Source organism: Macrobrachium nipponense, chromosome 33 (genome assembly GCF_015104395.2).
Source record: "Macrobrachium nipponense isolate FS-2020 chromosome 33, ASM1510439v2, whole genome shotgun sequence".
NCBI lineage: Eukaryota > Metazoa > Arthropoda > Malacostraca > Decapoda > Palaemonidae > Macrobrachium > Macrobrachium nipponense.
The window spans coordinates 16,074,527-16,088,585 of NC_087219.1; the positions used below are offsets into that span (position 1 = coordinate 16,074,527).

General features: G+C 44.2%; 1 protein-coding gene across 4 annotated transcripts in view; it reads left to right on the plus strand.

Moving 5' to 3' along the window:
• Window positions 1–7,350: 7,350 nt before the first annotated feature.
• Window positions 7,351–14,059, plus strand: part of LOC135202964 (peroxisomal membrane protein 11C-like) — a 32,653-nt gene continuing 25,944 nt past the window's right edge. The window contains exons 1-3 of one of the 4 annotated variants that reach the window (XR_010311835.1): window positions 7,351–7,562; window positions 11,650–11,767; window positions 13,877–13,988. Coding sequence is in view for 3 of the 4 variants with exons in the window: in XM_064232477.1 (XP_064088547.1) it covers window positions 7,541–7,562; window positions 11,650–11,767; window positions 13,877–13,988 (252 nt within the window). In the remaining variant the exon portion in view is untranslated. Of the gene's footprint in view, window positions 7,563–10,584; window positions 10,726–11,649; window positions 11,768–13,876; window positions 13,989–14,059 lie in introns of those variants that run through there. The other 3 variants (XM_064232477.1, XM_064232480.1, XM_064232479.1) reach the window with 3 other exon arrangements.

Genomic DNA, 14,059 nt, shown 5'->3' on the forward strand with positions numbered 1-14,059 from the left:
CCTAGAATTGATGATGAAGAATGATACAGAAATAGGAGATGAAAATGATGAATATTTATCAGACAGATATTAATGAAGCCGATATTGTGCAGGTTATTAATGAAATAAAAAATGGATCAGCAGCTGGGTCTGATGGTGTCCCTGCTATTTTGTTAAAGAAAGTAGTTCATTCTATCACAAAGCCCCTTGCAATTTTATTAAGGCAAAGTGTAGATACAGGCAAGCTTTAGGATGAGCATAAATTAGCATATATTACCACTACTTTCAAAAGTGGATCAAGACTAGAGGCAAGTAATTATAGGCCTGTGTGTAAGGACAACGCTTATTCATAATTTTCTCTGTATATAATTCATCATTCGCGTTGTTCTTACTTCCCCCTGAGAGAGCATTCAGCGGGCTTTCCGTCAGTGTATAAAGCTTGTATAACCACATATTGTGTACTTTTATATTTTGTATTTTATGTCTCTCAAGAAACACAAATCGGGTCTCGCCGACCCACTTTTACTCTCTCGCGGGTCGGTGACCACATTTCCGTCCGCATGCTGTATATTTATATTTCCCTTGACTGTAATAAAAATCAGTACACTTCTACCTGCCTCTTTGTCCACCTCTCACAACTGGTGACCTCCCGGTTTGGACGGTGACCCAAGCGGTTTTGGCTCAGCCATTAAGGGACTCACTACCGCCGCTCACCTTCAGAGATCTTTAACGGACTCATACGGCGCCTCAGTATAGATCTCTGAAAGCTCCTACCGTGGAAATAACCAACGCCTCTAACGGACTAAATACGGCATACCTGCCCAAGGTGTGTTCAGGCGTTTCCTCAAACGGTTTGGCCCGCCATTCACGACTCTGTCGACCGTTTTGTGAGAGAGGACAATGGGCGCAAACAGTACCTCGCGGGAAACCCGGGCCTCCCCCGCCCCAGCGACGGACTCTGACACAGCGGCCGCTCAAGCTATCAAATTGCCCCCCTTCACAACGGCTGACCCGTCTTCCTGGTTCTTCCGAGCCGAAGGGCAATTCCGGATCGCGGGGCTCATAAACAAAGTGCTGCAGGCTGACCTCGTCGCAGCGGCTCTCCCGACAGAGGTGTTCGACTGAATATCTAACTGGCTGACCGGTCGAGCACGAATCGGACTTGTCACGCTCGACGAGATAAAAGAAAGGCTCTTGACAGCCTATTCCGTGCCCATCGCTGAAAGGGCCGCCCGCGCCCTCGACCTAGTCGCGAACCCCATGCGCGGCGCCGACACCCAAGATGCCTGGGACACTGTGATGGGCCTCGTCCGTCTGCCCGAAATAGGCCCCGACGGAAAAAAGGTAGAGATCAGCCTGAGCCGCGAAATATTCCTGCGGCAACTCGAGCCGGACGTCCGAAAGCAGCTGACCGACGCGTACACCCTAGAGGACGACGAACTACTAGAGAAGGCAAAGAAGCTGACGTTGTCGAACAATGCCGCGAAGCTCGCCGCCCCCCCCCGATCCTCCGTGTGCCTGGCCGCAGAGAGAGAAGAAGACGACGACGACCCAACGCAAGAGATCGGCGCCGTATCCCAAGGGAAGTCCTCCCACACGCAGCGAGGTGAAAACTCCTGGTGCCGCTTCCACCGGAGGTTCGGGAGATTCTCCAAGAGGTGCGAAAGCCCTTGCACCTTCCAACAGTCAAAAAACGGCGACGGCAAACAAAACCAAGGCCGCCCGTGGCAACGGCCGCGTCGGAACCACACGTAGGGTTCTACGTCCGCGACGCGATCTCCGGCCGGAGGATGTTGGTGGATACGGGGGCAATGCACTCGATATTCCCGCCGTCAGGAAAAGAACGTAGCCGCGAGCCCGACAAAAACAACCTCCCTCGGTCGCCGCAACGGGACCCCCATCCGTTCCTACGGCACGAAGCCCCTCGAGATATCCATCTGGGGCGAAACTACGTCTGGGAATTCACAATCGCGGACGTCAGGATCCCGCTACTGGGGGCAGATTTCCTGGCGCAGAACGGCCTCCTGGTGGACGTGGGCCGCAAACGCCTCCTCAACACGGGGACATGCCTTTCCCTTCCACTGGCAGCAGGCCCGGGCGCCCCTACAATTTGTACCATCGCCCCCCACAAATACGGCAACCTCCTGCAGGAGTTCCCCGAAGTCTTCAAGCCGGAACTTCGTCAGGCGGCAGGGACGCCGCCCAAGCACGGGATATTCCACCACATAACCACCACAGGCCCCCCGACACACGCGAAGTTCCGACGACTCCCTCCAGGCCGCCTCCAGGAGGCGAAGCAGGCGTTCTCGGAGATGGAACGAATGGGCATCTGCAAGAAAGCATCGAGCCCTTGGGCGTCGCCCCTGCACATGGTACAGAAACCTGACGGCACCTGGAGGCCCTGCGGAGACTACAGAAGACTCAACCTCGCTACAATCCCCGACCAATACCCCTTGCCAAACATGCAGGATTGACAGGGGCCCTTCATGGGGCGAAGGTCTTCACAAAAATGGACCTCTTAAAATCCTATTTCCAGGTTCCAGTGCACCCCGAGGATGTCCCCAAGACTGCCATCATCACGCCTTTTGGCTCCTTCGTCTTCCATTACTCAACCTTCGGCCTGAGGAATGCAGGGGCCACCTTCCAGCGCCTGATGGACAGCATCCTGGGGGACCTGCCCTTCTGCGTCTGCTACGTCGACGATATCTTGATTTTTTCCAGGTCCTTGGAGGAGCACCTACATCACGTCCGAGCGGTCCTGAAGCGCCTGCAGGAAAACGGGCTGGTCGTCCGTTTCGACAAATGCACCTTCGGCGCCGAGAAGGTGGACTTCCTCGGACACGAGATCTCCGCGACGGGCGTGCGCCCCATGGCCTCGAAGGTAGGCGTGGTGCAGAAGTTCCCAACACCAACCACGGTCAAGTCCCTGCAGGAGTTCATCGGAATGGTCAATTACTACCGCCGATTCATCCCCGCCGCCGCCCCGCACCATGTCTCCTCTAACACAGGTCCTGAAGGGGAAACCAAAGGCCCTAACGTGGGAGGCCGAACAAGAGAAGGCTTTCAACGAGACAAAGAGGGCCCTCGCCAGAGCGGCGACATTATGCCACCAAGACCCTGCTGCACCTTTAGCCTCACCACCGACGCCAGCAACGTCGCCTGCGGGGCTGTCCTCGAGCAGATGGTCCAGGGCGAGCCCCAGCCACTCGCCTTCTACAGCAAAAAACTATCAGCCGCCGAGACGAGGTACAGCACGTTCGACCGCGAACTCCTGGCAGTGTACCAAGCAGTGCGACATTTCCGCTACCTCCTCGAGGGCTCCCCCTTTACGATCAGGACGGACCACCTCCCTTTGGTACACGCCTTCACCAAGGCGGGCGACGCTTGGTCAGCGAGACAACAGAGGCACCTAGCAGCCATCGCAGAGTTCGGGTTGCACCATCCAGTACGTGCCTGGCGAGAAGAACCCCGTGGCAGACGCCCTATCGAGGATAGAAATCAACGCCGTGCGTCTCGGGGTCGACTACGAAGACCTCGCCCGGGAACAGGCTGCCGACCCGGAGACTGCCGCATACCGCACTGCTATCACCGCCCTCAAGTGGGAAGACGTGCCCTTCGGACCCGCAGGCATGACGCTCCTCTGCGACATCAGCACGGGCCGCCCGCGCCCGCTGATCCCAGCCTCCCGAAGGAAAGCCGTGTTCGACGTCATACACGGACTCTCGCACCCCTCGGGCCGGACGACGGTGCGCCTCCTGACGGAGAAGTTCGTCTGGCATGGAATTCGGAAGGACTCCCTCGAGTGGGCCAGGACCTGCGTGCCTTGCCAAACTAGCAAAATCAGTCGGCATGGAATCAGGCGTGGGGAAATTTCCGCAGCCGAAACGGAGAGATTCGGCCACATCCACATAGACGTCGTTGGCCCCCTGCCCCCGTCGGATGGCGCCAGGTACCTCCTGACGGTAATCGATCGCTCACCAGATGGCCCGAGGCAACGCCGATGTCGGAGGCGACCACGAAAGCATGTGCCGAAGCACTCCTCGCCAGCTGGATCAGTCGATTCGGAGTGCCAGACGAAATCACGACAGACCGCGGACCAGTTTTCCTGTCGGAGTTGTGGACTGCCCTGGCCCGCTAATGGGAACGTCGCTACATGCCACCACCGCTACAACCCAGCAGCTAACGGCATGGTGGAGAGAGTCCACCGTTCGATCAAGGCTTCCCTGATGGCGCGCTGCACCGACGAAAATTGGAAGAGCCAACTACCGTGGGTCCTCCTCGGTCTCAGGACTGCCCCGCGGGCAAACGGCGAGGCATCACCCGCGGAGAAGGTATACGGGGAGCCATTAACAGTCCCTGGCGAGTTCTTCCCGACCAATGCCGACGACGCTGACGTCTCCATCGCCAGGCTTCGGGAATCCGCCGGGAAGTTCACGCCCTGCGTCAAAACCTTCTCCGACAGAACCAAACGTTTCCTCCCGAAGGCCCTATCATCGTGCAAGCACGTCTTCGTCAGGGATGACGCCCGCCGCCCGCCTCTAACGAGACCCTACCGCGGTCCCTTCCGCGTCCTACGACGCACTGACAAGGCATATCTCTTATCCATCAACGGTCGCGAGGACTGGGTCACAATCGATCGCCTGAAACCAGCCTTCATCATGGACGAGGACCTCGCAGACGCGGATTCCACAGGGCGCCTCAATCTTCCTCGGAAAAAAGCGACTCCTTCGATCGCCAAACCTCCTAGCCGTAGCCGCGGCCGCCCTCGAAAGACGGTCGAACCCCCCGAGGATCACCTCAGGGGAGGCATCCCGTCCCCGGAAACCCCCGAGGATCTACCACAGCAACTAATATCACGCACCCGAGGGCGCCTCCGCCGTCCAGCTCGCTTCCGCGAGTGACTACCCGAAGTACAAAGAAGTCAGCCAACAATCATACCTAATTATTGTCTTAGGGGGGGAGTATTTGTAAGGACAACGCTTATTCATAATTTTCTCTGTATATAATTCATCATTCGCGTTGTTCTTACTTCCCCCTGAGAGAGCATTCAGCGGGCTTTCGTCAGTGTATAAAGCTTGTATAACCACATATTGTGTACTTTTATATTTTGTATTTTATGTCTCTCAAGAAACACAAATCGGGTCTCGCCGACCCACTTTTACTCTCTCGCGGGTCGGTGACCACATTTCCGTCCGCATGCTGTATATTTATATTTCCCTTGACTGTAATAAAAATCAGTACACTTCTACCTGCCTCTTTGTCCACCTCTCACATGTGAGTCAAACATCACATATTATGAAAGTGTATGAAAGGGTAATGAAGAAAAATATTATGAAACATTTAATAAAAGAATAATGTGTTTAATATAGGACAACATGGTTTTGTACCCGGAAAAAGTACACAAACCCAACTGCTAGTTCACCATGAGAACATATATAAAAATATGATAAACGGAAAAGAAACAGATGTGGTTTATCTAGACTTTGCAAAAGCTTTCAACAAGGTAGACCATAATATATTAGTGAAGAAAATTAGAAAACATAATATAGTGGACAAAGTAGGAAGATGTATACAAGAATTTTTACACAACAGAAAACAGATAGTTGTTGCAAACGATGAGAAATCGGATGTAGCTAAGGTAATATCCGGTGTGCCACAAGGTACGGTGTTAGCTGCACTGCTGTTCGTTATTATGATTGCAGACATAGACAGTAATGTTAAGGACTCGGTAGTGAGTAGTTTCGCCGATGACACAAGAATAAGTAGAGAAATTACTTGTGAGGAAGATAGGATGGTATTTAACTGATAAATTTGAATCAATAAATTATGGAGATAGAGAAGGAAAGCTATATGCATATAGGGGACCTAATAACGAGACAATCACAAATAAAGAAGCAGTTAAAGACCTTGGTGTGATGTTAAATAGGAACATGTCATGCAATAATCAAATAGGAATTCTATTGGCAAAATGCAAAGCAAAAATGAGAATGTTGTTATGGCGCTTCAAAACAAGAAAAGCTGAACACATGATTATGCTTTATAAAACGTATGTTCGTAGTCCACTTGAATATTGCAATATGATATGGTACACACTAACAAAAGGATATTGCATAAATAGAGAGTGTACAAAGGTTCTTTACAGCTAGAATAGAAGAAGTTAAGGATCTTGACTACTGATAAAGACTACAATTTTTAAAATTATATAGTCTAGAAAGGAGAAGAGAACGCTACATGATAATTCAGGAATAGAAACAGACAGAAGGAATTGCCGAAAACATCATGGAGCTAAAAATATCAGAAAGAGCAAGCAGAGGTAGATTAATAGTGCCCAAAACTATACCAGGAAAACTAAGGAAAGCACATAGGACATTAATACACTACGCATCAGCATCGACAATGCAGCGTCTATTCAATGCGTTGCCAGCTCATCTGAGGAATATATCGGGAGTGAGCGTAGATGTGTTTAAGAATAAGCTCGACAAATATCTAAGCTGCATCCCAAACCATCCAAGATTGGAAGATGCAAAATATACCTGAAGATGCATTAGCAATTCTCTGGTAGACATTAGAGGTGCCTCACACTGAGGGACCTGGGGCAACCCGAACAAGATGTAAGGTCAGGTTAATCCTCGCTTCAAGAAGTAACTTTATCTTTCATCTTGAGCCACGACCTAGCCAAGTATAACAAAAAGTGTGGTAACCTCATTTAGCTACAGCCTCCAGACTTCGATTGGTATGACGCTAGATATAGCTGTCTGGTGTGAATGGTAACTGGTCACAGTGAGGTCTACGAGCCACTGGAGATCTAATGGTAAAAAAAGTACAATCCTGTTTTGATTGCATTAGTTTGAAAATAAATATGTCTTTTTTATCGTAAGTGTGAGAAGACGGCCAACTAATTCTACGGTCTAGATACTGGACCGTGCTAATTTCTCTCATTGAGCCCAGGCTATAAGAGAGACACAGAGCCAGATACTTAATTAGTGGCATTGATGAAGGTTCCTATTCAAAGGAAATGAAGTGTCCGTCTTTTATAAGATGTTTTGCTTAAATCTAGACAGAGAGGAAAGTTATTAAAAAAAAAAAAACGAAAAGTGACATAATTCGGTTAGTATTTACTGAGACCAAATCAACAAAAGTTGTGCTCAGAGAAAACACTGGTGCTACTATATCGACAGGGGAAAAACAAGATAATTAAGTCGAGGAGCCTTGCACAGTAAAAAAAAAAAAAAAAAAAAAAAAAAAAAAAAATCTCTTACTGGGTTTGTGCGCAAGACTTTTCAGGACACGAGTCTGGGTCCGAAACTAAGCGACACGCGAATATTGTGCTGATTTCAGTACTAGACAACATCCAAAGGTGATGATGACTTGCTGTTTGGCGACCGTCTCAGTGATACAAGAGCCACTTTGATAGCACTTATCTGATAAGTACTACAACTTGAAAGCATTAAGAAAGAAACGATAACCAAACTAGGCTGTCAGTGGATTGCCAGGCTGAGCCCAGTTAGTGGTAGTTATTACTTACTTGTTGACGGCTTATCCAGGCTACGTAGTGGTTGGAATGGAACCGGAAGAAGGGAGAAGTAAGTAATTATACTTAGTTTCATAATTCTCAGTGTAATATTACTTAATTAGTGTTCACAGAAAATGTATTACATTACATTCAATGATTGAAAAAGAAACCCACAAAATCACTTTGTAACTTGTTTACTTCTAAGTATTTACATTTAGTTTTACTACACACTCGAGTACTTTCAGGCCCTATCTGTGGCCCATTTTCAAGAGATGTTTGGGATGTTAGCCTGGGTCAAGGCCCAGCAGTCTTCTGGAACTTCCTCTCGTTGAGCTGTCATTTATGTGATGGCTGTTCTGGTTTCCTTGAGTGTTGCCAATCCCCTCTTGTCGCTCTGATACCCTGAGCTGATGGTCAATGAGATTAATCCTTGAGGAAAGGGTGTGGTCACCAAAAGTCTGTTGGGCAGGAAACCTAATCTCCAGGTTAGCAGGGTCAATCTTAGCTTCTTTTAATATCAAAGCTCGGATTATGGGATCTTCTGAGGTAAAACCTTTGTTTCCTTCTATTACTTTAATCTCTCTGATGAGTGCACCTTCTACTAACCTCCTGTGACTAATTTTGTTGCTTTTGTATATAAGCCTACTGTTTTTGAAATCCATCGTATGGTCATTTTCCCAACAATGCCTAGCTATAGCACTCCCCTGAGAGTTAAGCTGTACTGCCCTTCTATGTTCTTGGATTCTAGTCCTTATTCCCCTTCCTGATTCCTCCACATATCTGTCTCCACAATTGTTGCAATTGATTATGTATACCTTCTCTTGGAAGGAGAAGACAGTAATAAAGATGATGTAGTGGGGGTATACATAATCAATTGCAACAATTGTGGAGACAGATATGTGGGGGAATCAGGAAGGGGAATAAGGACTAGAATCCGAGAACATAGAAGGGCAGTACAGCTTAACTCTCAGGGGAGTGCTATAGCTAGGCATTGTTGGGAAAACGACCGTCACAGGAGGTTAGTAGAAGGTGCATTCATCAGAGAGATTAAAGTAATAGAAGGAAACAAAGGTTTTACCTCGGAAGATCCCATAAGCCGAGCTTTGATATTAAAAGAAGCCAAGATTGACCCTGCTGACCTGGAGATTAGGTTTCCTGCCCAACAGACTTTTGGTGACCACACCCTTTCCTCAAGGATTAATCTCATTGACCATCAGCTCAGGGTATCAGAGCGACAAGAGGGGATTGGCAACACTCAAGGAAACCAGAACAGCCATCACATAAATGACAGCTCAACGAGAGGAAGTTCCAGAAGACTGCTGGGCCTTGACCCAGGCTAACATCCCAAACATCTCTTGAAAATGGGCCACAGATAGGGCCTGAAAGTACTCGAGTGTGTAGTAAAACTAAATGTAAATACTTAGAAGTAAACAAGTTACAAAGTGATTTTTTGGGTTTCTTTTTCAATCTTCAGAAGAAAACTGAAAAGTTTTTGTTTGGTTTATTACATTCAATCATTGTTGTTGACGGCATATCCAGTCCCCGCACTGCTTCCAAAGTGCTCGTAGGGCCTTCATTAACAAACTAATAGTTTTTTTCATCAGATGGATTTCATCACTCTGCAAATTGCACATTCATTGTTTGATCTTCCATATCATAGCATCGATTAAAAAGGAAGGTTTTAATTTTCTTTTTGAAAGACTTCAAATCCTGAATCTGCCTCAGCTCAAGAGCAAGTTCTTTATATAATGTAAAAGCTGTGTATTTAAATGGTCCGGATTCACCGACTGAGGAAAAATCAACTTTAAACTACAAGTAGTCTGGTTGTATCATCTGTAATAGGTCCCTCAAATACCGAGGAGAGTCGATCTTATTTTGATGGGTCAAAACACATAGCTCGAATATTATTCTGGCCTTCACCGGAAGCCAGTGCAAATCAGTTAAGACAGGGGTATACTCTTGTCCTGCGGAGCAACACCTTTTAATAGTTAAAGCAGGAAATGAACATTTAGGTTGGAGAAAATGTTTCAGGCAGTGAGGATCATGAATGAAAACACAATAACCTTCAGGGGGGACAGTGCCATCATCAACTTGAAGACACCTGAGAAGAAGGAATGAATCTTCGAAAGTAAATCATAACCAACGTTATGGAAATAAGTATACGATGGATGGATGGATTAAGTCAGCCGTGTGCTGGCACGTTGATTGAAATTTAAGCAAATTATAAATAAAAGAGGTATATGTGCACACGTGCAAAACATTAGTTCTACAATATCATGAAAAATAATTGACTAATTAGGTAGAATCACTAAATTAGTCATGAGATGTGAAATTGCAAAACTCAGCACCAAAAATAATAAGAAGACTATATGCAAAGGTTACATTTAGCAGAAAAACTTTTCAGTTTTATTAATTCCTGCCTGATTCCTAAGCGCTCACTCTATAAACACAGTTGCGGGCACACTATACCATTCTAATAATGTGCAGAGCTTTATTCCCTTGTTTTCAATTTTACTCGTATTTAGCTTTACTTTACTTTATAGTACTTCAAAATGTTTATTTTTATTCTTGTCCGTTACCCTTTTCAGCAACAATAACCCGAAAAATCAAATATGTTTTTAATTAAACTAGATAACAAAATATTTCTACTTTACTGTTAACCCTCCTCTCATTTCTTCTCTTTTTTTGTAACTGAGGCAGAGCCATGCTATTTATTAACTTTGACATCCATCGCTCTCCATGTTAACAACATTCTCAATTTTCAGGGTTAACCTTATATATTCCCCCAGTTTTCTTTTAGGTTGTAGGAGTAGATGCCTACATGGATAGGGACCATATGTTTTTATATCGTATGACCACCTGTTTGTTTACATTTTACTCTCGGGAAGTTAAATGGCGTCGTTCTCAACACGTACCTATGCATAATCAAGACACACAGTATAATTTTGTTAATATTTTACTCGCTCTATTTAACGATTTAATTTTTTATATTTAAATTTCACTGTCTACTGCAATAAAAAAGAAAATCTTTACAATGCAATGAAAGACAAAATAATGTTTTGCAAGAAACGTTACGTGTTTTCTAGATTGTGTGGTTGACTGGTTGTTTTGGTAATTTATTCTGTGTACAACGTGACCGTTCACTTATTTAATTTTATATCGACCTCGTATTATACTTTACTGAGGAGACTGGAAGACGACAGATCTATTGCCTACAGTGCCGAATTAATTAAGTAGGTTTAGTTTTGTGTCGGGGTCTTGAGTTGATTCTACTAGGTATAGCCTAGCTAGGCTAGGTAGCCTAGGTAGACAGGCCGATCATCGCCTCCCGGTATTACCTACCTACCAAGGTAGCTACAGGTAGTTAGGGATGGATTGATACCAAATAGATAGAAATACCTTATTTTAATCCATTAGCAGCGTGCCAGTCGAGTAGTATGTGTAGCAGTATAAGTAGTAACTTACCTTGTTACCTACCTATAGTACTACCTAGTTTCTGCCAGTTTGTCGATCGACCATTTTTTAATTTTTAGGAAAAAAAAAAAAACTAGCCTAGTAGCTAAGGTTGGACCTACTACGACAAAGGTACAGTCTAGGTCAGTCCACGTGTTCGATGTTAGCTAAGTACTAGGTATATAGCGCCCAAATTTGGGTTAGGGAGGTACTTAAGTTCTGCTTAGATCAGGGCAGAAGCCTCTAGGAAAGGTTAAGTTAAAGTTGTGAGTGTAGAACAACGGGAAAGGTTTCACAGACAAAAATATACTAGTAGGACTTAACTTTTCTTAGATTACCTACCATGTCCTGACCTAACCAGACCTTACCATCCTCTTCTCACTTAGAGTGCCATTCCCTGACTTGGCTTTGTGGCTGAGATAGGTTAGGTAGGTTAAGCAAGCTAGTCAGGGGAAAATTTTTGCTCTGAATTTATTTATGATATTTATCTCATATTTGTTGTAAATCTCTGTAATTTAATGGTGTTTATGTTTATCTCTTGATATTCAAAACATGTTGCTGTATCATGTAGAGTCAAAAAGAATTCCAATATGTATGGCATTACTGTAGCTGTATACTAATGCACTTTAGATAGGTTTGTGGACTTTAGAGAGCTTTGTATATTTTCAGGTAAATCTTTATATACATGGTTTTTTCTTAAACAGAAATGAGTCTGCAAGACTTTGTATCGGTGCTGGAAAGCTACCGAGGACGTGAGAAAACCATGCGAACTGTCCAGTATGGTTTACTCCTTATGACACCCTTTACACAGAAAAATACGAGGTAAATTACAATTTTTATGTATTTAGTATTGCTTTCATAGATTTTTATTTAATAGACATTCAGGATTTGTTTTGTACTAATTTGTTTTTACCATAGATTTTCTTACTACAGTATATATATTCATAATCCTTATGAATGGTTTTATTTCAAAATTGTCTTCATCTAGTACAATGACGCATGTATACTTTCCACCATGATTTCCTGTGCCCTCTCATGTACGTAGTCAGTGTCCCGCAGCCTCTCTGTACTCTAGGGTTTATATATCACTTTTCTAAGCAGTTACTCTTTCTTCTTGCTTCTTCATTATCACCATCGTAAGCATTTTTTACTTGAGTTTTTCCATTGTCAGAACTCATATTAAATATAGGTCTCCATTGGTCAATAATTTTTTTCATGGTCTATGCTCTACTATTGCCATGTCTCCCTGCTTTTCTGACTAACTTTGCCTCACACCTTCTTGTGTGAAAACCATCTCGGTATTTAAGATCTTGTTCTTTTCACCCGTTGGATACCACATATCTCCACAGTGACATTCTTAATATGATCTTCCCATCACACTCTGGCCATGAATCTTAACATTCTGGAGTTAAACCTTTTAAAGATTCCCTGCATTTTCTTTGTTAGTGTCAATGTTTCTGCTGTGTAGCATATCACAGGCCTTAGTCTTCATCATAAGTCTTTGCTCTTTCTACTAAAGGGATATTCATATTTACTACCGTAGTAGTTTAGTAGTACATATCTTAGTCTCTGCATTTCATCATGGCAGCAGCTATGTTATTCTTTTTACAGCCCATTAATTCCTAATTTACTGTCCAATAGGTCGTAATGATAATAAAAATCTCTCATTAATTCTTCCACATCTGTGACAAGTTCCTCACTAATCACTAACCTCTTTTTCCCATTTGCTCTTTTACAGTGTCTCTTATGTCACCCTGTCAATAGCATTCAACCTTGTTTTTAGTTAAAAAGCTGGCTCCAGCTTGCACTGAAAGTTGATCCCTTATATAAGGACCTCAGTTTTGTATTTTAGGGAAAGTACAGATTACTTTTTTTTTTTTTTTTATTATACTTCTAGGCCCCGGCAGCATTATTGCATGAATACATAAACCCAAACATCATATTTTCACCCTGTGAATAAAAAAATGTAAATCTAAGATTGTCCATGCCTCTAGGTCTCTTCTCATCTCCCTGTCCATTCTTCCAAAATTCTGTCTAAATTCAGATTTATCCTCTCATTAAAGAACAGATCTTTTGACCATCCCTCAGGGAGTCAATTAATGATGATGTTCTGCTGTATGATAGTTATTGGCCTTCAAAACTGAGATATATTTTGATAATGTGTCTAGCTTTCTGGATTCAGCCCTCTATAGAAAGAAGATTCTAGTTACGTAACTGAAGCAACAGTGAACTTGAAAGATTGAAATCTTTAATAAGATTGCTGTAACAAAACTTTCATGCCACCCAATGGAATTTTTCTTGAATGAGGTGAAAATTTGGCAAAGTCATGTTAAAGAAGTAAAGATTTCAAGTTGCTCATGTAACAGTACTGTAATTGGAAATAAATAGTAATTCTGGAAATCATCATTTGATGGAAGGTTCTCATGTATAAGAGTGACCAAATTGTAAATGAAATGGCTCAATATTATTTGTGTATGGGATTAAGGAGGGGTTCTGACTTGAGGTCAGATATTTATAAATGACTCAGCATTATTTGTGGATGGTATGAAGTTGGAGGTCTGACTGAAGGTCATTGATTCTTAAATTTTTACCTCTCATGTACTTTAATCAACAACATTTTCATGCCAGATTTGTCCTCCGCAGGTTTAGACGTTTAATGAGTTCATACCACTCTCTCGCCTGTCTTTTGTTTTTGCTGCCTTTATTCATATCTTGTCAGAGTTTCCACATGTACCCTATCACCATAGCATGTTCCTCCAGGAACATGCTATGGTTTTCTCCCTTTCTTGACTCATACCCAAACCATCAGAGTCCATTTTACAACCTGTGAACGCCACATCTTGGTATTATTCCTTAATTGTAACGAACATTTTTATTAGATTTTAAAGATATACAAATTAATGCATAACAACTATTCATATTTATTTTCAGAGTTGCTGCTGAAGCCATCAGTGCGCAGTTAGGATCGGCAAGAGTGATTTTGAGGTTGTTTGATGACCTGTCTATGCTTCAGTATTCCTTATCATATGGTTTGGGAAAGAGGGTAAGAGGAGTCAACAAATCAAAATTTCTGTGCTTCATACACATTCAGTTTCATATTTCTTCTCTGGTGTA